We start from the raw sequence: 24,193 nt of genomic DNA, 5'->3' as shown, positions 1-24,193 counted from the left end.
GAGACTTACTAATTGGGGAAGAGTCTTCTATTCCTCCCTCGCAGATAGAGCCAGATGTTGCTGAGACTCCTGGGAACGGGGTTTTTAATCATAGAGATTTTGTAATCAGAGAGAGAAGTGCAAAACAAGGGGTCCGCAGGAACCAGAGACTGGCAAATAGATGGGATAAGGGTTAGTGTTCCCATTAGAAGGTTTTGGGAGTTTGTACTCCCTAAATTGTGAACAGTCCGGAATCTGTTAAAAGTGTTTCGCTCAGTAGATTTTCTTGCAGTGTCAACGTAGCTCTTCCTTGAGAGACGTTTTCTCCGTCTCCAGCTCTTGATTGTTTCCAAGCCAAGTTCTCCAGATCCAGTCGAGCCATGCCGTGCCGTGACTCTCGAGTAGACCGCGACCTTACTCCAGTTGTTTCCTTGTTCCTGATTCAAGTTTGCCTCAGCTTTGATAACCTTGCTGCCTTGATTGCTACGAATTTTTTCCAGTGGGTTGGACTTTGTTTCTGCCAGCCTTGTTTCTCTGTTTCAACTCCGGGACATTTTGATTTCTTTGGAGAGCTATTGAGTTCTCATTGTGGATTATAATATTGGACCTATTCCTTTACCCATTTGGAACTACCATTGACTTTCTAAAAGAACTATTCCTTACTCAGACGCTATACCTAATTTCCTTTGGATATATAATTGCTTTAATAAAGATATAGTGTGTTATATTGGCTCTTGTCTGGTTTTCGAATGCTCATGCTGCCTTGGGGTGCAACACAAAGGGGATTAATACCCTGGTCTCCCAGTGTCTTAGGCCCCTTACACACACCTGTATAAAATCCCACATTATCTGCTTTGAACTGGGTTATATGGCATGTGGACTCAGATTACTCAGTTCAAAGCAGATATATTGTGAATTATCTGCCTTGATATTCTGGGTTATATGGCTGTGTGGAAGGGCGCCTTGTCTAACATCCAAATGACTACACCATGCTAGCTCTCTCAACCAACCATAGGAGGGACCTAACAAGGCCTTTACTTTTATATGCAAATTCCCTGTATTGGCCTAAGCAATGTCGTTTCTGAGAGCTGAAGCAAAAGACTTGGGCTGAATGAGGAAAAACAGTCACATTTAACACTGTCATTATGTTTGCTCTTTGTTGGCCTATTCATTTCAGCATTCAGTGATCAAGGATTGTGATCATTATCCCAGGTTGACATAAAACTTGCTCATAGATTTATATTGCTTGACAGGCCTGTAGCCGGGGAGGGGGGGCGGTTGGGGGTTCAACTCCCCCCCCACACACACACAAATTTTTCAGGTTAAAAAAAAACCTGGTTTACTCATGAATTTTAACTGGTTAACCAAATCCCCATGCTAAGTCTATGAGACACAAAAAATTAAAAGTCCCTCCAGGCACTATCTCAAGCAGATATTGACAGGAATGTAACACGGGTGGGGGGGGGGGGGGCTAGGGGTTCAATCCCCCCCCTGAAATTTTCAAAACCCCCCCCCTCCATTTTTTCTGGCTATGGCCCTGATGCTTGACCAGTGGTGGACTGAAGCTAGAGCTTCACCACTGTTTTAGGTTGCAATGCCAGGACTTGCCATCTTTATTAAAAGCAAGTCTTTTGTAAAACTAATAGATCTCGCTCCCTCAAGTCCAAGCCTCCCTGAAGCATCATTACCACATGGGTAGCTGTTGCAAAAACTAATTTCCCCTACAACTACTGTGGTGATTGCAGCTAAATTCAGAGGAAACAGGGAAATAACAGCATCATAATCCATGCTAATCCAAAAGCCTTGGGGGTTCAGCAATGGTTAAGCTCTGGTTAAACTGTTGTTTTATATGCTCTATGTTTTACTTTATTGTACAGTGTTTTATGCTCTGTTTTAGGCACTTTGTGACACATGGAAGCTGCCCTGAGTCCTTTCAGGGAGATGGAGGCAGGTTACAAGAATAAAGTTATTATTTGATACACAACAAGATCAGTACACCGCAAACAAGATCACTTTGCTGGTTGTTGTATTGGATCACATGTCGGACACTTCCTAAGTATCTAGGACTGTGTGATGTATCGGCAAATAATGTGTGCAGGTCCGAGTAGGATGGCCTTTTTCAGGTGACAGATGGTAATTTTGTCAGTGTGTTTAAGTGTAGGGCAAGGTCTTTAGGCACTGCACCCAGTGTGCTGATCACCACTGGGACCACCTTTACTGGCTTGTGCCAGAGTTTGCAGTTCAATCTTTAAATCCTCATATCATGTCATCAAGTTATTGTTATTATTATTATAGTATCATAAAATCATAGAGTTGGAAGAAATCTTGTGGGCCATCCAGTCCAACTCCATTCCCCCAAGAAGCAGGAAAATCGCATTCAAAGGATCCCTGATAGATGGCCATCCAGCCTCTGCTTAAAAACCTCCAAAGAAGGAGCCTCCACCACACCCCAGGGCAGACAGTTCCACTGCTGAACAGCTCTCACAGTTAGGAAATTCTTCCTAATGTTCAGGTGGAATCTCCTTTCCTGTAGTTTGAAGCCATTGTTCCGCGTCCTAGTCTCCAGGGCAGCAGAAAACAAGTTTGCTACCTCCTCCCTATGACCTCCCCTCACATATTTATACATTGCTATCATATCTCCTCTCAGCCTTCTCTTCTGCAGGCTAAACATGTTCACCTCTTTAAGCCACTCCTCATAGGGCTTGTTCTCCAGACCCTTAATCATTTTAGTCGCCCTCCTCTGGACACTTTCCAGCTTGTCAACATCTCCCTTCAACTGCGGTGCCCAAAATTGGACACAGTATTCCAGGTGTGGTCTGACCAATTTGGTTTTTCTGTCCAAATTGTCCAGTTCCATCTGTGTCCAGTTTATGATGCCAGCAGTATATCTTATGACAGGTATGGCCCAGGTGTTTATGGCCTTGATGGTGTTGCCTCCATTGAGCTTGCTTTTGAGAATTTTTCTGACCCTTTGTGTGTATTCTTTACCGACCACAGTCTTCACATATTCATGCTTGATGTTGTCCAGCTGTAATATGCCCAGATATTTATAGGCCTCTGGCTGAGGAATGAAACCAAGAGCACCTAAGCCATTAGCATTATGGAGAATCAAACCAAAACGAAGTCTATACTGGCTCAGTCGTCACCTAGGATAAAAAGGACCGGGGTGGATGCTGCTGATTCTGGACATCCATTGACAAGTGGGCTACAGAATCATCAAAACCCAAATGAACAGTCACAGAAGCGGCAGAAATATACAATGCCAGAAAACCGCACATCATCATCATCATCATCATTATTGTTGGCTACATTTCAGAGAAGGGAACTGACCAAACCAACTCTACTATTCCTTGCTTCAGAAAACCTACAGAAATCCATGGGGTCACCATCATCTGCAGGCGATTGCACACAAAAACTCTGACCTCTGAGGCAGGAGCCTGGAACCTCCAGACCATGGGGGGAAAGTCTCCCTTTAGGGACTGTCTGTCCCAGGATCTCAGCGAGGTGACAATCCCTGTGCCAGGGCCTCTCCTCCCAAGGAAGGCGCTGGCCGCGACCCCAACCTGAACGCCCCTTGCCTCCGAAAAAAACATAGGAAACATTCACTGGAAGCCCCTAAGTCAGGGCGGGGAGGGGAAGGGGCTCGACAGAGCACAAAAACCAGGATGTACAATATTGGGGTTGTGGCAGTGGCTGCTCTTCACCGTGGCGCTGCTAGTTTGCAATTCCTCCCCCCGCCTGGCCCTGGGGGCGCCGCCACCTCCGCAAGGCCCCTCTGGAGGGAGCCAGAGCTTGGAGGCGCCTGGTTGCTTCCTCCTCCCTCGAGTGGGAGAGCCACAGTACGTGGGGCGAGTGTGTGTGTGTGTGTGTGTGTGGAGGTGCGTGTCTGGGCAGCGAGGGGAGGGGTTTGCGGCTTGGCGTCGCTGCAGAAGAGGCTCGGCCTCGGAGGGAGCCGCTGCTGGGTGCGCGCGTGGGGCCGGGGAGAGAGAGGGAGGGAGGAAAGCGAAAGGAAGGGAAGAGAAAGAGGCAGACGCGCACAGAAAGCCAGAGAGAGGCGGAAAGCCACGGAGCCTAGCGCCGCCAAGCCAAGGCTTCCTTCGGGGCTGTTGTTCTCCTCCCCCTCTTCATCCTCCGCCTCCTCTTCCCCCCTTCACCGCCTGATCTCCCAGCAGCAGCCCCGAAGGCAAGGCAGGCAGAGCGGATGGGAAGGCTCCGGTTCCTCCGGCGGCGGCGGCGGCGTTAGGCTCCCGCGAAGCCCAGCGGCCCCAGCCTTCTTCTTCCGCCTCCTCCTCCTCCTCCTCCTCCTCCTCCACTTGTTTCGGATCTTTCGGAAGGGAGGGGGGAGGGAGGGAGGGCGAGGCAAAGAATCATCATAACATCAAATTAAGAATATCAACACACCGCCCCGGAGCTGCACATCTGGGCGAGCACCCCTGGGCTATGCCAGAGCGAGCGGTCGGCCGGGCGGCTCTGAGGAAGCGCTTCCTCCTCCTCCTCCTCCCGCTTCATCTCCATTATCTTCACCCTCATCTCCATCGCCTGGCTTCGCTCCTCGCCCCGCGTGCCTCCCAGGTTTCCATCTCTTAGCTGCCTCTCAAGGCTGGCAGAGGAGGAAGCCGGCCAGCGAGACAGGCAGGGAGGAGGAGGAGGAGGAAGAGGCAAAGAGGAAGAAGGGGAAGAAGAAGAGGAAGAAGAAGCGCCCAAAGCCTGCCCTCCCCCCTTTTGTTTTATTTTTATTTTTCCTCCCCCAGGGATTTAGTTCATGGGGATGTGTTCAAGGCAAGAGAGGATTCAGAAGGATATTGACATTGTGATCCAAGCGTGCAAGGCGGAAAAGGACTGCCTGTTTGCAGGTGAGCCGGGCAGCCTTTCCTGGCGGGTCTTTCCCACGGCCCCTCGCTCCCAGGCCCACTCGGGCACACTCCGTGGCATCTGTGTGCCGGGCTCCTCGCCTTCCACCCCACATGTTGGTTGCAGGAGGGCTGTTGTTGTCACCATGCCTTCCTCTTTTTTTTCCTTTTTTTTTGGACCGTGCGTGCGTTTCGTGTTGTATCACTCAATGGTGGATCCCAATAGCTGCTTCCAATGCCTAAAAACAGCCTCCGGATCTTGCCCCCTTCGCCCCCCCCCCCACATCCACGCCTGGTAAAGGGAAGCTGGGTACACAGAAGTGGCCTGGGACTATGCTAAGTATGCTTCCCCCCCAATTCCATGGCATTTCGAGATACAGTAGTACATCATCGCCTCCTTCCCTTACCAAGCCTTCTCTGTTCTCTCACCCTGTCTGCCTTTTGCTTTGTTGTTGTTTTCTCCCCGTTTTGCCTGAATAATGTCTGCCCATTTTCTCTATTTTTCCCTGGCTGGTTGGAAAGAAAGAGTTCCACCCTTTCCCAGGGTGGAACTTAACCAGTTTTTATCCTCTTACCCTCAAAGCTAGACTGTCTCCTTTTTGTCATCTGTTCTCATTGCCTCCCCCCCCCCCCCCCCCCCAACACACAAACACACATCTCTCCTAATGTAACACTTCGATATTTTGCTGGCTTCTTCTTTCTGATCATTACTTTAAATGCTTGATTTGTCTTGAGCTGTCTGGCTCTTTACTGCCTGTTGCCTTGGCTGAGGATGGACATTTCTTCTGTTGCCATAGCACCAAGGCACTTGTTGCAAGGAGGGGGCAAAAGGGGGGATGATGCTGCTGTATTATTTCATCTTTGGCTGCTATGTGACTGTTATTTCTGGTGCTCACATTTGTGGCAGAGTGGGAAGAAGGGCCAGGGTACACACACAGGTTAATAATACCCCAAGCAAAACACATCAAGATGCTCATGGGTATCAACATGGCTCTCTTATGTTTTAGATTTCAGATACGCCGATTCCACTTTCACCTTCACCTACGTGGGAGGATCCAAAAGGTATGACTATAAATAAAGATAGATTTGTAGCCTTTGTTTCCACACTAGTGGTAAGTAAGGAATGTCAGCTTTCCTTTGAAGGTAGCAGTTGAACTACTTGATGTCTTGAGGCTTCTTTGGGAAGAAATATTGGCCTGGAACAGGTGGGGAGTGATGATTAGTCATCAGCACTTATTGATCAAGAGTTCTCTTCTTTCCTGCTTTGCCTTCACTTGTTCTCCACTTGCCCAGGCTTGCAGACTTATTTTTGACAGGTGTAAAGGAGAAAAAAAGGGGAAAGGAAGCCTGGAAAAAGAAAAAGGGGTTTTCATGAGAGTCTAAGACAGAAATCAGGCAGAGCAGACAATGGTTGTTGTATGTTTTCTGGGCAGTATGGCCATGCTGCCCGGAAAACACATAACAACCCTGTGATCCCGGCCATGAAAGCCTTCGACAACACAGAGCAGGCAATGTTTGTCATACTTTACTACATGCATTTAAATAGCCCCATGACTGTTCTGCACAGTGTAAGGAGATGGTAACCAGAAGTAAATACTGTTTGCACTTTTTGTTTTAATGGTGCAGATAGCTGAAATAAAAAAGACTCCAATAAAGTTTATGGTGCACAAAACAGTCACATCTGTAATAATAATAATAATATAACTTTATTTGAATCCCGCCCTATCTCAAATATTGAGCGAATTAATTATGATAGAGAATTACATTATTCACAGTGTCTGTGTATTAGGGTAGTTATAGAACTTGAATGCATAATTGAATGTAATTTTTGTGTGTCTAAATTGACATTAGCTGTCTTAAAGTCATGCATAATCTGTCCGATGAGATGGAAAAGCCACATTGTTAAAACATCTAAGGACTTTTAAAGTTTACAGAAAAGGTTGCTTTTTTGGTATGTTGTCTAAACTAGAATTACATTATAAACAGTTCTTGATAATAGTTTCAACAATTTATATTGATGTAAAAACAAAATGTGTGTAGAAGGATGGCTGGAATAACACTGTTGCTTCATGAGAAGGAGATTCCAGAACATGATATAAATATTATCCTCTCAACTACTTTCCCAATCCATCGGGGAACAATTTATGGACCTCAGCAGGGAGGAAAGGAGCAGAGAGGCACATTTTAATTGGCAAAAGTGGCCCAAGGGGAAAAGGTTAAGCAACTCCCATGGTACTGCTCTGACTAGATTTATATCTCCAGTGGTTGTGCTTTTGGTTTTTAAAAACTGAGACACATTTTATGCATTTACCATGGTCCCATTCATTCTGTTGTTGTGATCCATATTTGGCAGGTGTTTATGGACTTCTGATCAAAGATGCAGAATTAAGTAACATCTACATCCATTGTGTTTTCCTCAGTCAACTCATTCTGATGCACCCAATTCTGCAAAGGATGGGCGAATACATGTTCTTAGCAAGTTTCAAAAGCCTTTTCTATGCGGCCCATGAAATTGCAGTTTAGCTTATTGCAAAACACACAGAGATATGCATACACAACCCCCTCTTTCCTGGGTCTGCAACTTAGGTGTGCTTGATAACACTGTAAAAGATTTGAGATTGATAAACATGCTGATTCTGAATGCGTGAATGCCACATTTTGACTTCCTACTGATTCACGTTAGAGGTATTGTGATGACAGGCTCAGGCTTTTGTGGTGTTAACTGATGTGGCATTGTGCTTGACGTGTGTTGAGGAGACCTCTACTCCATTGCTTTCCAAAAGCAAAACAAAACAAAAAACCCACCCCTTGCTATATGTCAGAAACGGTCTGCTTCTCGCCTAACATGGTAATGATCATATATTCAGGTGATACATTCTTTTCATGGATATGAGAAACTGAATAATAGTGAATTATATTGAAAGGGGATACTTCTGGGCCAAGAATGCCATAGTATCACTCTAGATCAGTGGTTCTCAATCTGTGAGTCCCCAGACGTTTTGGCTTTCAACTCCCAGAAATCCTAACAGTGGATAAACTGGCTGGGATTTCTGGGAGCTGTCGGCCAAAACACCTGGGGACCCACAGGTCGAGAACCACTGCTCTAGATTATCTAAAATACTATTTCTTAAACTTTGGGTCCTGATCACAAATAGGATCTTTTTAGCTTGGGGTTATGAAAAATCTGGCCTAGTCACTGTGTTAGATATTATATGAATCTGTTAGCAACAAGGTGCAATGTTTACAATGTACTATACAATGCTTCAGCTGTACTTCATAAAAAGGGGGAATCTGTCTTTTTAGAAAGTCTTGCAAATGTTGATTGATCATCAATAAATGTTTGATTTTATATACATGTGCCTGGGGTCATGTAAACATATTTGAAGTGGGAAGGGGTCATGGGTGGAAAATGTTTCAGAAGCCACAATCTGGAAAATGCCTAGAGAGGGCACATTTTGTTGGATGTGGATCAATGAAACTGAGACTCCATGGATACAGGGTTGGTACTGTGGGTTCATTCCACAGGCGTTAGGATAGTGTGCCAGAGAACCACATATCAAAAAATGAAAGGAAAGAAGGGAATGAAAATTTTAGTTCTCAAGAACTGGGCACCAGTTTCCATCCTTCCTGAGTATTGCCAGACTTTAGGGGGCTGATGGAAGTGGGAGTTCAACAACATCAGGAGGGCCACAGTTTTCCCAGTCTGCCATAAATGCTACTTTACTTGTCTTATCTGGTGTTAAGATGCTTCTGTTATCAGCAATCACTTTGTGAAGGTCCAGTATTATTATTGTGATTGTCACTATCAGTGTTTTCTGCTTTTAGTTTCCTTCTTATATCATTGACCACACTCATAAACATTAATGCTATCAGTAAACCTGAAATTCTGGATAAGATGTAATGAATCTGATTAAATGAACTACAGCATATGAAAATTCATAATAAATGTTTTAGCATAGACATTGCCACAGGGCCCTTTTTTGTGATTGCAACTTTGGTACACAGTGTTCACCCAGTTTGTAGCATTGATCCTAAGTAACAGGAAGTTTATCTTCTTGTCATCTCTGGCTTTGTGCTTTAAAGAAAAATTATTAACATAAAATGTATTTGTAAATCTATAACTCTGTTTGATTTTGCATTATAAACCACCCTAGACTTTCCCATACCTCTTTTTATTCTTGCAAAATTGGAGTGAGCTGCATTTCCTTGAAGTCTCCAGGAGCACAAATCCATTTTTATAGGTCATGGGTTCTCTTACAATGTATATATATTTTTTAAAGGTCTGATCATGTTTCAAATTCAAAAGTGGATGTCTGCTTATTTCTAGATTTGTATTTGGGGTGACTTGTCAATGTATATAGCTCCTGGAAAGCATTAAAGGCAGAAGTTGTTCCCTAGACCCCCCAAAGTTGCACAGCCTTGTCAAGTATTTTCTGATATGTTCTCATGAGGCTATTTTTTAAGCCCATTTATATATAGATTTGGCTGAGGTCTGAGCATATTCATCACTTGACGTCTACTGTGGTGATTTGCATGTAGGAATGAGTCATTACAGGTTAATCATATATAGAATTGTTGTATCTTCCAAAGTCGTTTTAAATATGTGTTGGAATAGGTGTGCATGTTCTCCTGTGAGCCTTTTCAATGCTGAGTAGTCACAAGATGAGACATCTAGGACTACTTCTTCCTATGTAAAGTGGTTTTGATGAAATGAGAACTGCCCAAATCTGGCTGAGCTGTGCAGATGGATCTGAGCTTGGATCTCCGGTATTTACACTCAGGATTTCAGTGTATATATGCATACTGAAGAATGAAAGAGGAGCTCAATTAGTTTGGCCTAGATAGTAATGTAATCCAGCCTCCTGCTTTTCAGGGAGACCAGATATGATTTATATTATTAATGAAACAGTTTGAGGGAGCTTTCCTCCCTAAATGGTGCCCAAAATGTTGTGCAGGAAAACCATGAAAATATACCCACATTCAAACAAATTAAGTGACTCAGAGTGAAATAAAACATGGTTTCCCAATACAAGCAGTCCTTGAGTTATAGATATCTGACTTATCTCTTACTCCTAGTTAAGAACAGGGGTGAGACAATAGGAAGTGAGAAGAAATCTACCTCTATGAGGTACCTCTAAGAGGGAAATTCACTCATGTAAGAGCTATCATGGGAAAAGGTGTCTCCACTGAAGTATTATCACCAATTCTTGTTTCCATGACAACCCAATTTTTTTCAAAATTCAATTGTGACAGGGACAGAAAGTGAGGTGAAATCTTCTGAACAGGGGCACAGTCAGCAAAACAAATGCTAGAGGGGTATTATCCAAAACTAAAAACAAATGTCTGGAGTTACACTTAAAAATGTACCTGTGCCGACTTATATACAAATTCAATTTAAGAATAAACCTACAGAACCTATGTTGTTTGTAACCAGGGGGCTGACTATATAATGTTGACAAGGTTTGCAAGAAAACTAGGCAACCTAGGAAAATTGTGCAAACCAGAGGAACAAAAATGAAAGCATCAAAATATTCCTAATGTGATTGGATCCTACAGTGTATGGTTTTTAAAATTATTTCTTGAGTAAGAGAACTTCATAGCAAGATGCAAAGAAACAACATAAAAATCAAATGATAGCTGAAAAATAGATTTGAAAGTACAATATACAGTAACTTTACATTACACAGCAGGCTATTTGTGGCTTCTATGTCTGTGTGTGTGAGAGAAAATATATCATACATTTTAGTCTAGATTGAAAGAGCTGTCCAAGGTCCCAAAACTTAATTCAGATATAGATTTGGCACATGAGTACTTTCCTTTAAAAATTAGGCTGAAACTTGAAATGGGATTTTTGCCCTGGTGACATAGAAGCCATCTCCATTAAATATGAACAAAATGAATTTCTCACCTGTTTTCTTAACACACATTTCCCATTTTTTGTAGATGTCCTTTAGCAGCTGTAAAGGTCTATATGCTCCAAGCTTGTTGGGAAGAGCTAGGAACTAATTTGGAAACCATTCCATTTCAGTAAGACCTTAATATCACAGAAATTAAACTGGAATATAAGAAAGCTGCAAAACATTCATTTCAGTAAACGTGTTCCAAGATCTTTGGCGGTTGGTAGGCCTTAGATCAGCATGGTAGTAAATCCATTTTATGTTGAACTTTTCATGTAACTATCAATCAAGCTTATACCTTTTTCATAGAATCATAGAATTGGAGAGACCTCATGGGCCATCCAGTCCAACCCCATTCTGCCAAGAAGCAGGAAAATTGCATTCAAAGGATCCCTGACAGATGGCCATTCAGCCTCTGCTTAAAAACCTCCAAAGAAGGAGCCTCCACCACACTCTGGGGCAGAGAGTTCCACTGCTGAACAGCTCTCACAGTTAGGAAGTTCTTCCTAATGTTCAGGTGGAATCTCCTTTCCTTTAGTTTGAATCCATTGTTCTGCATTCTAGTCTCCAGGGCAGCAGAAAACAAGTCTTCTCTTCTGCAGGCTAAACATACCCATCTCTTTAAGCTGCTCCTCATAGGGCTTGTTCTCCAGACCCTTGATCATTTTAGTCACCCTTCTCTGGACACAGTCCAGCCTGTCAACATCTCTCTTCAATTGTGGTGCCCAGAATTGGACACAGTGTGATTCCAGGTGTGGTCTGACCAAGGCAGAATAGAGAGGTAGCATGACTTCCCTGGATCTAGACACTATAATCCTATTGATGCAGGCCAAAATCCCATTGGCCTTTTTAGCTGCCACATCGCATTGTTGGCTCATGTTTAACTTGTTGTCCATGAGCACCCCAAGGTCTTTTTCACACATACTGCTATTGAGCCAGCCGTCCCCCATTCTGTATCTTTGCATTTCATTTTTTTTCCTGGAGTATCTTGCATTTGTACCTGTTGAACTTCATTTAGTTACTTATGTCCCGTCTTTTTAACCTGTTAAGGTCATTTTGAATTCTGCTCCTTTATTCTGGAGCATTGGCTTTCCCTTCCAATTTGGTGTCATCAGCAAACTTGATGATCATGCTTTCTAAGCCTTTTATTAGAATAAGTTCAGACAAAAACCCTGAACATATTCCTTGTCCCATTAACACTGAAGTAGACAACCATCACTGATAGAGATTCACACTGAAGATGGTCTAAATCCTGTAATGATAATGACTTCTTATTAAATTACCTTTGCTCTATTGAAATAAGATTGACTATAAATTACTTTTGTTATTTTCTCAGATAAATCAAAAGGCCTTTTAAAACTATTATTTAATTCCCAGCTGAGGTTTTGTTTTGAATGGATGAAGTCCAAATTGATGTGGGAAATGACTTATGAAACTTTAGGTCTGGGCTAAAGTTGCGTATACAGTTCCTTGAGTGTGTAGCCAATGAAATCAAATGGGTTTTATTTTGAGCAGACATATCCTGAATTGCTATGGACTTCTGTTGATGTTAATGTTCTAAATAGGTTTAAGTTTAACTCAACTATGGATGTGTGCTTGTGTTTATGAATACCAATGGATATATGTCTTTGTCGAAAATAATCTTTCTATCTCTTTTTGGAAAGAGTTTATCAAATGGAAAAGAAACAAGCTTTGTAAAATTACAATTATATGTTACAGCATTTTAACCTTTTTAGCTTAGGTCCTTTTGCTTTGAGCAAGGAACATTTTCAAACAGCATTTACAATTAAACTGATGACGTTAATGCATTTGCCTTCCTCATCAATGGCTGTAAAGATGTTTTCTACAAATGACCAATAGCTTAAGGCAGAGACTAAATGACCTTTTCTGTGCCATGTTAATTTATTGATAAAATTTCAAGTGCACAGATGGGTATCGGTGATTTGGGATGATGGTGGTGGTGGTGATGAGTATAAACATAGTTAATGGCCAATGCTTACTGATGATGATTATTAGCCAGAATCTCATTTCTTGTACTTGTCATGGATAATGATCCTTTGCTTCAAATCAAAGACATACTTCGACTGGCTCACGTTGATAACACTTAGAATTTACGTAGCAGTTTTAGAGTGCTTTGAGCAATTCATATCTATTATCTTACTAATCTTTTTAATACCACAGACCCATATTGCAGAGATGGAAAGGAGTCTGATGGATTAGCTTTCATAGGTCTGTGTAACAAATTCATGGCAGAGATTTGAGCTAGAAACTTCCCAGTTCATATTCTGAAGTCAATAACTAAAAGGCAACCGAGTGTTGAAGTGTTTCTTTTTTTTTAAGAGTACAGCTCTCAGAATATTTAGATGTTCAAGAGATCCTGGGATATATAGACCAAATAAAGTTTTTTTTTTTGTTTGCAAGCTACAGTTTTGTCAGCAGGATCATGCACTTGCAAGTACAAATATAGTGTGAAATAGACTCTCTGGAACTCCCTGCTGAAGGAGGTTATGGCATGTCTTCCATGTTCTGTTTCTACTGGCAGGGAAACATTTTTTTATACAAACATACATCCCAACTGGGTTGTTTGGGGGATAGGAACTCAGTACTTTGTTGCTGTTTTCTTCTAATGCATGCATTTTAATCTAGTTTATACAATATTTTAATAGCACTTATTTTTATTTGTTTTTAACCACTCCTAGGCATTTTGAATGCAATTTGTTAGCACAAAGATGATGCACACATTCATAAATGAATAAACATATGCAGACAATGATGGTCACAATTTATATAATTAGAGCAGCTGGAAATGGTGCTGATGCAATTGTGTGGTATTGCTGTTTGCCGTTTCAGTCATTGCTCATCCTGCTCTGTGTATCTGTCTGCAAAAGACACAGTTCTGAGAGTGTTTACTGAGGAAAGACAAAGGGGTGGGGGAGGGAACGGGGTATGTGCATGAGAGAAAGTGAGTAAGAGAAATGTTAACCACATTAAATAGTATTGAAAACACTATCACTTAGTTCTTGATGTGAATTCTAGCTTCCCACACAACAGACAAGTGCTTCTGACCACATTTTCTCTCCATATTGCTGCAAGTGATGACTTTTTCAATCTGACTATTTTTGTTATCAGGGTGTCCCATAATTTCATAGAGGAAAAACACATTATTTAGTGAGCACACAAAAATGGAAATGAAAGACTAGGCCAAATATTATATTATATTAAGGGATCTGGTCAGCATAAGCCAGTTCTGCTGTACGGAGAGATAGGCTGATATATATTTTTTTGCTGCAAATGGTGTATGAGATTCAAAAGACGAACAGCAGTGGCAATGCTTACATTGAAGGTATTTCCTGGTTATAAAGGTGAAGATGGTGCAAGGCTATAAGTCCTGTGCATATATAAATAAATTCAGTTGAACTTAGTTGGGTCAACTTTTGAAACCCCCCTTCCAAATATTTCCATTTTCATCTGTCTTTGGTAGGTAATAGGGTTGTCCAAATATTTGTTATGTTTCTCGTTTCATAATTATTTCGGATTGTTCTCGTTTTTTGAAACGAGTATTGAAACTTTTCCCTGGGCGCAACTGGCAATGTAATTCGAACCATCATTGGCCCATTCTCTAATTGTTTCTTAAAATTTTCGTTGATTTTTTTCCTTCCAAATTTTTTTTAAATTTTTTTTAAAAATTATTATTTATTTATTTTTTTGTTTCTGCAACCTAACATGAATGGGAGCCTAGCGCAGCCTAACATGGCCACTCCCTGGCCAATCAGAGTCTTCCACGATGGCTGCCAAAGGTGGGGGCGAGCGTTCTCCGTGTCCACGTGGAGGATCTCTATAAAAATCCCCAACCGCAGCCAACCCAAGCCATTCTGGAGAGAGGGTGGGAAGCTGCTGCTTGCTTGTTTGGGGGAGAGAGGGCTAACTGGGGGTAGAGTGTTTCTGTTGTTGCTGGTTCGATATTGTGTTTTTTTGGGGGAAAATTGGCTGGGGGCTTGGGGCAGAGTCCTTGCTTTAGGGAACTTTTTTTTCCAAAGGACGTCTGCGTTCCTGCAAGTGCATTGCTTCCCTCCCGCTCCGTTTGTAATCCCAAGCCCCCGGGCTGAGTGTTATTGCAGCAATCACAAAGACACACATTGTTTTCAAACCTAAAGGGTACATTGGAAGAAATAGTTTCCAAAGGACGTGGGGCACCCGCCAAGGCATTGCTTCCCTCACGCTCCATTTCTATTCCCAAGCCTTGGGCTGAGTTTTATTTCTGCAATCACAAAGTCAGACATTGATTTGATTCAATAGAGGGTCCACAGCAATTTATAGTTTCCAAAGGACGTTGCCAATCCTGTCAAGGCATTGCTTGGCATGTGCTGCATTTCTAATCCAAAGTCTACACAAGTAGAAGAGGGACTTTTACAGTGATAAGAACCCAATTGAACAGGAAATAAGACTTTCAAACCAGGAACAGGTTTCTTCAAATATTGAAAAATAGTGTATTATAAAAAGTTATGAAAATTTGCCAAAAATCATAGGAGACAGGAAACATTTTGCAATTTGTTGAGCAAAGAGTGTGGAATGTGTTCTCCCACTGTACCAAATTTGATGAGAATAGCTCAAGAAATGAGGGCGGGAGACCCCCAGAAAAGTCCCCCCCGGTTTCCTGTTTTTTGACGATTGTGCATGCGCGTCCGCCATTTTAGAAACATTTTAGAAACATTACGAATTTTCGGAAATATCCGAAAATTTTGGGTGAAACATTAAGAAATAATTTCTACATCGAAGAGCCGGCACCCCCTACTTTAGAAACGAGAATTGAAACATTTTTTCCATCGATCGGACAAGCCTAGTAGGTAATCAGGGCCAGACGTAGAATGATATAATAATAGAGTTGGAAGAGACCACGCAGGCAATCCAGTCTAAGCCCTTGCCATGCAGGAAAAGCACAATCAAAGCATCCCATCCAGCCTCTGTTTAAAAGCCACCAAAGAAGGAGCTTCCACAAGGCTCTGAAGCAATGAGGTTGAACAGCTCTTACTGGCAAGACGTTTCTCCTAATGTTCAGGTGGAACTTCTTTTCCTGTAATTTGAACCCACTGGTCCAAGTCCTAGTCTCCAGGGCAGCAGAAAACAAGCCTGTTCTCTCCTCTTCTTGTTTAGTACTTGGATGGGAGATTACTAGGGAATATCAGGAACTCCCAGGTTGGAAAAAGAATCTTGCCTGATGTCTTGAAGAGCCACTCCTTCTCAGATTTGATACTAGGTGGTTAGATGGGTCAGCCCAGGTTAGGACTTGAATGGGAGAATGCCAACAAATATCAGGTGCTGTAGGCAATATATCAGAGGAAGGAACTGGCAAAACCACATCTGCGTATTTCTTGCCTAAGTAAATGCTTTGAAGTTTAATGGGGTGGTCATAAGGTGATAGGCAACTTGAAGGCATATATAGGCAAAGGGTGCAGTGTTCAGATTTAGTGTAAGGAACTGTGCTGTGCTGCTCCGCTCCAATCTTACATACTTAGCTGTAAGTTCTGTTACATTTGGGTTGTTGTATGTCTTTCGGGCTGTGTGGCCATGTTCCAGAAGCATTCTCTCCTGACGTTTCGCCCACATCTATGGCAGGCATCCTCAGAGGTTGTGAGGTATGGAGAAAACTAAGCAAAGAGGTTAATATATATCTGTGGAAAGTCTAGGGTGAGAGAGGTCAGTGTGAATGTTGTGTAGTTAATCACTTTAATTAGCATTGAAAAGCTTATCTGCTGTCTTCTTCCTGCCTCTGGGGCATCCTTTGTTTAGAGTCGTTAACTGCCCTTGAATCAACCAAGGGCAGTTAACGACTCTAAACAAAGGATGCCCCAGAGGCAGGAAGAAGACAGCAGATAAGCTTTTCAATGCTAATTAAAGTGATTAACTACACAACATTCACACTGACCTCTCTCACCCTAGGCTTTCCACAGATATATATTAACCTCTTTGCTTAGTTTTCTCCATACCTCACAACCTCTGAGGATGCCTGCCATAGATGTGGGCGAAACGTCAGGAGAGAATGCTTCTGGAACATGGCCACACAGCCCGAAAGACATACAACAACCCTGTGATCCCGGCCATGAAAGCCTTCGACAACACTCTGTTACATTTAGTTGGATTTACCTTTGTGGAGAGATGCATAGAATCTGCTGTTATTGATTCTGTAGCTACATTCAGTTTACCTAATTACCCTACTCTAGCGTAATGTGTTTGCGCACATACATTCATGCATGTCCAAGTGCTGGTAAGCACCTCTTACTTATTGCTGGGTAGGTAAGCAGGAATGTAAGTTACTTCCTTTGTAAAGCAGTAAGCTTGCTGAACTGGTAAACAAGGAAAGGCAGGGGTTTTTTTTTTGTTTCAACCTACATTGAAACCTTGAGTCCTTTTTTGTTGCTCTCACATCTACTGTGGTACACATGGGTGGAGCGTGTGAGGACTGAGGTCATCACAGCATACAGCCTTGATAGATTGTGTGTGCATTGATTAGCTATCCTGGCCCTCTTTCATTAAAACAGGCCAATGCTATCTTAGCCTTCCTCTGAAATATGCAGGAACGAGACTGGGGAGAATGAGTCGCTTGTTCTAGATGGGGATGTGGAAACTTGCCTGTTTTGCTTTCTATCATATTTTGTGTGTGTGTGTGTGTGTGTTTTTTTTTTTTTAAAAAAAATCATTTCAAAACTAATGTTCTTACCATTCAAATATGGAAAAATAAGTAAACATTGATAAAGTCTTCAAAATCAAACTGAAACGAGTAGAGGTTCTGAAATCGTAAATATTCAAAATTTCAAAATTGTACACATTGGTGGCTGAGATAATAATAACACCTTTGCTTCCTGCTGGTTTATTATACACAAACTTTGTTTTGTGCACAAAATTATTAAAAGTATTGTATATAGAATTAAATTTGGGCTGTGTATATGAGTCCTATCGCCATAGTATCTATTTATGTATATGGAAGTATGCCAAAAGATTTTTTTAAAAAAACAAAACTTACAGAATACAGAACACTTCTGATCCCAAGCATTTTGGATAAGGGATACACCTATCTTTCTGGATTGTTCCTGCCAAATTCAGTAATATAGTTAGTTCCAGTACAAAAAGGAGCATATATATGTTGTGCTATATATATATAGGACCTCATCAGACAGGCTGGGGAAAGAGGAGGGAACTGTTCTCCTTCATTCCCTACTATTTTTTCCTAGTCTTCTGGGATATCCTCCCATCCCACATCATTTCCCGTAATTTCTTTGTTTTCTCCTCATGTTCTCCAGTTAGGGGTCGGGTAACACTTTGATCTCCATTTCTATACGCTGCCAAAATGGAGCCTCATAGAGTCCCAATGGAAGTTGCCTTGCGTCATGTGATGCTTAATGGGACTCCATTTTGGCAACATAGAGAAACGGGGAGAAGATGCACAGAAGACTGTATCTGATGAGGTTGTAGATCTTAAAGACAAAGAAGCATCTCAGACAAACAAAGCATCTCAGACTGGCAACTCCAGTTCATGGTAGAGATAGAAACATTTGCACAACAATCCTTCTCTCAGAATTTCTCACCCCTAGTTCTACTGGCTAGGAGCAGGCCCAACAACATCTATTGGACTATTCTGATCCCATCTTAAATCCAATTATTACTCAATAATAAAGCAGATTCATTGATGAATAAGATTTACAAGAGTGTTGAGTTACCATTCCAGCAATGGATTCAGTGGATGTACTCAGCACAGGACTAGCTAGAGGATTTAGGCCACTGCCAGTGGTACAGCTAAGTAATTTTAGTCCCCAGATTTAATTGACAGCCCTTCCCCTCCATTTAGCCAGCCGTGTGTTACTTAACTTGTGAAGCACACAATTAACATTTTTATCTTTGTGCTTCACATTCTTTGCTTTAGAACAACTTGTACTTTCTCATATGTTAGATAAAAGGAACAAGTGCCAAACATGATGAAAAAGGAAATATTCTGAACAGGTAATTTTGCATTTTATATTCATGTCTTTGACTACAGGAATAAAATGGTCTATGCTTCTGCTACACATCCTTTTGGTATGGAAAAGAACAATGGAAATTCCATAAAACAATCACCTGAAACCATGTACAATGTCTGGTTAACTACAACCTGATTACAATGTAAAAGAAAAAGAAAATGAAAGAAAAGACAAGACATTAGGTGCTGGAACTCTCGTGAGCTTCAACACATCTAAGTGCCAATGTTTAACTGTTAGGGCATTATTCCTACTCTTTTACCCAGAGATCCAACCTGAGCTAAAGCAGTTATACCTAATTCTGTAATTTACTTTTTCCTCACTATTGATTCTGTATGTAAATAGGAGAGACTGTGGGAAAGTTGCCTCTGGGTTCTTGCCTTTATGTTGACTTCAACTTCTGGATCACTTATCGTAAGTCTTCGTTGGCAAAATGTACTCAGACAAAGTTGGTTATTGCTTTTCTCTAAGACTGAGAGCATTACCTAAGATCACCCAGTTCAGTTTTGATGGCTGAGCAAGGATTTAAACCCTGGTCTACCCGATTCCTAGTGCAACACTGAAACCATTGTGTTATACTGACTCTGCATTCTTTGGGATCTATGACTTCCAAAATCCACAACTATCAGGAATCCTCCAAGGCTAACCTATTGGGGCAGGCACGGTTAATTGGATACCTATTAAAGCAAATATAATTGAAAATGGACTATACAGTCTTGATGGCTGGTGTTGTTGAAGAAAGATTTTCAAGTCAGTTTATTTAATGGTATTTTTGTTACCTTGGGTCATGTTGACTTTGTGAGGAGCTGTGCCAAGTAAAACACAGACTTGGTTTTCTTCCATGTGTGATAAGGGACTGTGATGTGAACAGCAAAAACTCCCTTTTCAGTTGGTTTGTTAGATGAATATTGCACAGGGTATTCAGCTGAACCCAAGCTGTGCCATTTCACATGTGATGGAAGCAAGTACATTTTTATTGTTTAGTCCACTGTATCTAAGAAATGTATCAGAAAATAAAAATCCAAAATATGCTGTTGGACACAGCTTTGAAGACATAATCCAGAGTTCACTACAGATATATAGGATCTTTCTTCCATAAAAATGTATAGACAATCAGGGTTTTTTTTTAAAAAAAATCCTGCTTGTTGTTGTGATGAGAACTTCCAACTTCCACCGTGCTCAATAATTTCTTGCCAATTCTTGCTTGAAGACCTGGTGGGGAGTGGTTTTCATGTCATGGTGGATGTGTCCCAAATTCAAGAGGACTTGTCCAAGGTGCTGAATGCTATCCTCAAAACAGGTTCAGTTCCTTGGTGATGATGTGGATTTTATAATGTAACCAAATACATATGTTTTTCATGAAGTAGGTATTGCAATCAAGAAATATACAAAAGAAGCTGGAAAAGACAATTTCTTAAGACTCTGGAGATCCACTGGCAGTCTGAGATGATTGCACTGGTTTAGGTGGATAAATTGACTAATCCAGAATTAGCAAATGATAGAACTGGAAGGGATCCCACAGGCTATTTCAACTCAGAAGTGGCCATCCGGCTTCTGGTCAGTTACCAAGAGAGTGTCCCCCATATTTCAAGGCAGACTATATCACTTGTTGTAATGAAGATTCATATGCATCCAAAGAAGTGTCATATTCCACATTTTAATCCTTATTCTTGAATCATGAAGTAGCTTGCTAAAGAAATCCAAGTGTCCCATTCCATCATTTTGCCCAATAGCTACCTGAATAATGTAATCTGAAATCTTAGAAACAAGGCATGAAGGAAAACACATCTTTATTTGTACAACTAAAATAATACAAGAGGAATCAGCTTTGGTGGGCCTTGGAACCATTTTCCTTTTAATTCAAAAGATACTATATTCTTCCCACCAATGCAACCCCTCCCTAAGAAATGCCTTTTTTAAAAGGAAATGTTAACTCACACAGGAAATATTTACTTTAAAGGGATTTTTGAGCTTTATTATCAAATTTCAGTGGCAGCTTATGTGACCTTTGGCCTTGTGTTGCCAATCCCTAAAATGCTACTTCTGACCAGGGAGGATCTGTTTTACATCTGTGATCATTACTGTTTTTATTGTTGTGACAATAGGCAATTTTTGAAGATACATCTAATGTTCTCAATGTCAAACTGACATTCATCATTTGAGTATTTATCCTTCTTTAGTCTAGTTATGGATTGGGAATTAGATGGCAACCATCAATTGATGCTGATTTCCCAAAATTACCCTGTCTACCTACCTTTCATTTCTGTAGAGCAATCCACCTTTTTGGAGACACAAAAATATCACAAGCACTTTTTACACATCTACCCAAGTAGGTAGACATATTGTTGTCATGTTGGTGAAAGAAACAGGCAAGCATTCTAGGAGATATTTATTTTTAGTAATCAAGCATTAAATTAGCTACAAATGATATTTTTACATCATTGCAGCTTTTTAGAGCCATGGCACTTAAAATGACATCAAACTACTTTAATTCTACAATGTAAATGCACCTCTATTTTTATGTAGTCCGTGGTCTATTATCAAAAGTTTCTAACAAGGATTCATAGTGGATGTTTGGCAAGGCAGATTTTTCCTGGTAAGGGAGAGATAGAGAGTGGAGGAAGGAAAAAAAGAAGGGGTGAAAAGAGATGGAAGAGGGTGGTCATTCCACTTTTGTCTCTTGTCTGTCCCTGGTATTGCTCTTTCGTGGTAGGTCCTATTGTTAGATGGAATGTGCCCTGTCCCTTCAAACCTTTCCCCAACCAGCTGAGGAGTATAAGATATACATGGGAGGAAGCTGAGTAGCAAACTGTACTGATGCATTATGCTCATATTTTTCATAGTTGATTGAATAGTTTCTTGATACAGTTTAATGCTTTCATGGTAATAACTTTGTGTATGTTTTTAGCTATGTGCATTTTTATTTACATTAAAAAACATGTACATTGCCTTGGGGCCCAAATTTGTGAAAATGTCAGGATATGAATACAAGAATAGAATAATAATTAAGAAAACTAGACGTAGTTGACTCCACAAATGGGCAACTCTTTGACACCATGCCTATGGGCATCAGCTTTTTTGTCCATTGTGGGAAGATATATTATTCCAAAGAGAATATGACTATTGACTGAAAGAAAAAGAAATCCTGTTCATGGATTAGTTGACCAGAACCTGCTTCAGAACAGTAACAGAGTGAAATTAATGATGACGAGTGAGCAGGGAAGGCATTCTTCACACTAGTTTAAGCACGGAATCTAAGGCCATAGTTTTGCTGTCATTTCACCTTCTAGCTCCCCCATGGCTGCTCAGCGTGAGGTTTTCACAGCTGGATCAATAAAGACATTTTTCCTCATAAACTGTATCGAGCTGTAATATTGTGGAAATTACAGAACAATCGGATTTAGGCTGGACGGAAATATGGGGAGTGCAAGGCTGGTGTTTGAAGGACTTTGTTCCCCTTCCTGCCCCCACATCTCCTTTGAATGAAGTTAAAGGAGGAAAAATGAAAATCTCATGAGGAGTTCAAGTATGTGAATTGCATGGATTATCATAAATAATCCTTTCCCTCTGAGGCTTGAGTAATCATTTTTTTGGCCGACTGGCTGGCTAGTCGGGCACTGCTTCATTTTTCGAAAACGATCCACATTCACACTGCTGAATTATTGGAGCTGTTTGACAGGACTGAAGTGCTTGCTGGTTTAGGAAGACTGTAATTAGGAATTTATGAGTAGGGAACATCTTTGTGGGATAATCTGGGCACTAAATATGGAACAGTCTGGATAGCAATTTAAATAATGTTTAATTCTGTTTTGCAGAAAGCTTTCAGACAAGTTGGGAGATGTTTCTCCATCATGTGAGATGCACAATCAGGTGCTGGGAGGGAACAAGATTTACTCAGTTAGCCGCCACTGTCAAAATGCAAGCGCCAGCTTGGCTCTATCTATCTATCTGTCCGTCTGTGTTTATGTCGGGGGAAGAACATTAGCATTCTAACTGAGATTCAGGTTAACATTTTCTTTAAGTTATTTTTTTTTTTAAAAAAATGTGTTGTCTCCTGTGTTACTTTTGTGCCAGTCTGACTGTTCCAAAATCATGCAGATTCCAAGAAGTGCTGATTTGGCATCTTTGTAAAGATGCCAGGCTATGCCCTGGAGTTTAAAGATACTTGATTTGGTTTACATAAAATGGAAGCTTAGCTCCTTTTTAACAGGAAAAAAAACCTTGAGTTTGACAGAGCTTTCTTCTTAGATAACAAATTGAATTCTAATAGCCCCTCTGGCGTCTCAGAATTGTGAGAAACTGCGACAGTGATAAATATGGAAGATGAGCACCTATCATTTACCCTTGAAAAGCTGCAGCCAATTCCCACGGCTTCCTGGTGTGTTACCCACTTAATTTGAGATGCTTATCTGTTTTGTTTGGGTGCACTGTTTGCTAAATTGTGCAGCACTTCACATTGTTGTTATAATTTTTAAAGCAGGGAGTTAACTTTGAATAAGACATGTGTTCAGGTGTCAATACAATTGTTGGCTCCAACTAGAATAAACATAACTTTCATCGGTTGAATGGGTTTGTTCTACTTGGGATTAACAATTGGTTTCATAATTTAGACTGCACACTGTTTGACTATTATAATGTTTATTTTTACACTACAATCCTGAGCATGCCTACTTAGAAATAAATTCCATATAGGAAGACCCCCAAAGGTCTATTGAAGGACTATATGAATTTGCAAATATCAATTTTAAGAAGACGGAAATGAAAGGTCCCTGAAAATGGACTAAGATAAGGGGAAATACATTTTTTTTAAAAAATTACAAAGAGAATTTAAAGTATAAAATAACACAAAGAAGAAGACTGGAAGACATAATAACCCTCCCCCTTTTATGTATTCATACCTTCCCCTTCCCTCACCCTTTTTTCACCTTTTTTCACTTTTTCCCTACCAACCCCTTTCCCAAACCAACGCTCCCCTCCCAACCTCCTCTACCTTTTAAACCTACCCAGAAATAAATTCCACTGAAACATGTATAGCACAAGTTCCCTGGTGTTTATATATAGATATAGATATAGATATAGATATAGATATATATATATATATATATATATATATATTCATAAACTTGTTTATCAGGTGGAAATGCTGTTAAATGATATTTTTCATGAGCTTTTATGTGTCCTTACCATTGACAACCTGATTCAGGTTGTCTTATTTTAATTATGCAGAAATCAAAGGAGTGAGACAGGTATGCACTTACTCTGCAATGATTTTAATAGGCAAAAGAGTACCTGAAAAAATGAAGACAGTTTTTACAAAACAGGATTGTAATTTGCAAATAAAATGATTAATCACCCAAGAGAAAACTTCACTCTCCATTTACAGCTTTTTGGGATTCTGTTTTTAACTTTAAAATGCTAATCAAGTGATAGGATGGAATGTCTGAAACTATGAAAAATGGGA

At 40.9% G+C, this 24,193-nt stretch overlaps 1 protein-coding gene across 2 annotated transcripts in view; it reads left to right on the top strand.

The window, feature by feature from the left end:
* Positions 1-3,922: 3,922 nt before the first annotated feature.
* Positions 3,923-24,193, top strand: part of parp8 (poly(ADP-ribose) polymerase family member 8) — a 256,946-nt gene continuing 236,675 nt past the window's right edge. The window contains exons 1-3 of one of the 2 annotated variants that reach the window (XM_008102812.2): positions 3,923-3,941; positions 4,731-4,832; positions 5,837-5,891. In XM_008102812.2, coding sequence (XP_008101019.1) covers positions 4,742-4,832; positions 5,837-5,891 — 146 coding nt within the window. In that variant the 5' untranslated portion in view covers positions 3,923-3,941; positions 4,731-4,741. The other variant, XM_003216192.4, reaches the window with a different exon arrangement.

Source organism: Anolis carolinensis, chromosome 2, assembly GCF_035594765.1.
Source record: "Anolis carolinensis isolate JA03-04 chromosome 2, rAnoCar3.1.pri, whole genome shotgun sequence".
NCBI lineage: Eukaryota > Metazoa > Chordata > Lepidosauria > Squamata > Dactyloidae > Anolis > Anolis carolinensis.
The sequence above is the reverse complement of the archived record's forward strand: the minus strand, read 5'-3'. Positions and strand labels throughout refer to the sequence as shown.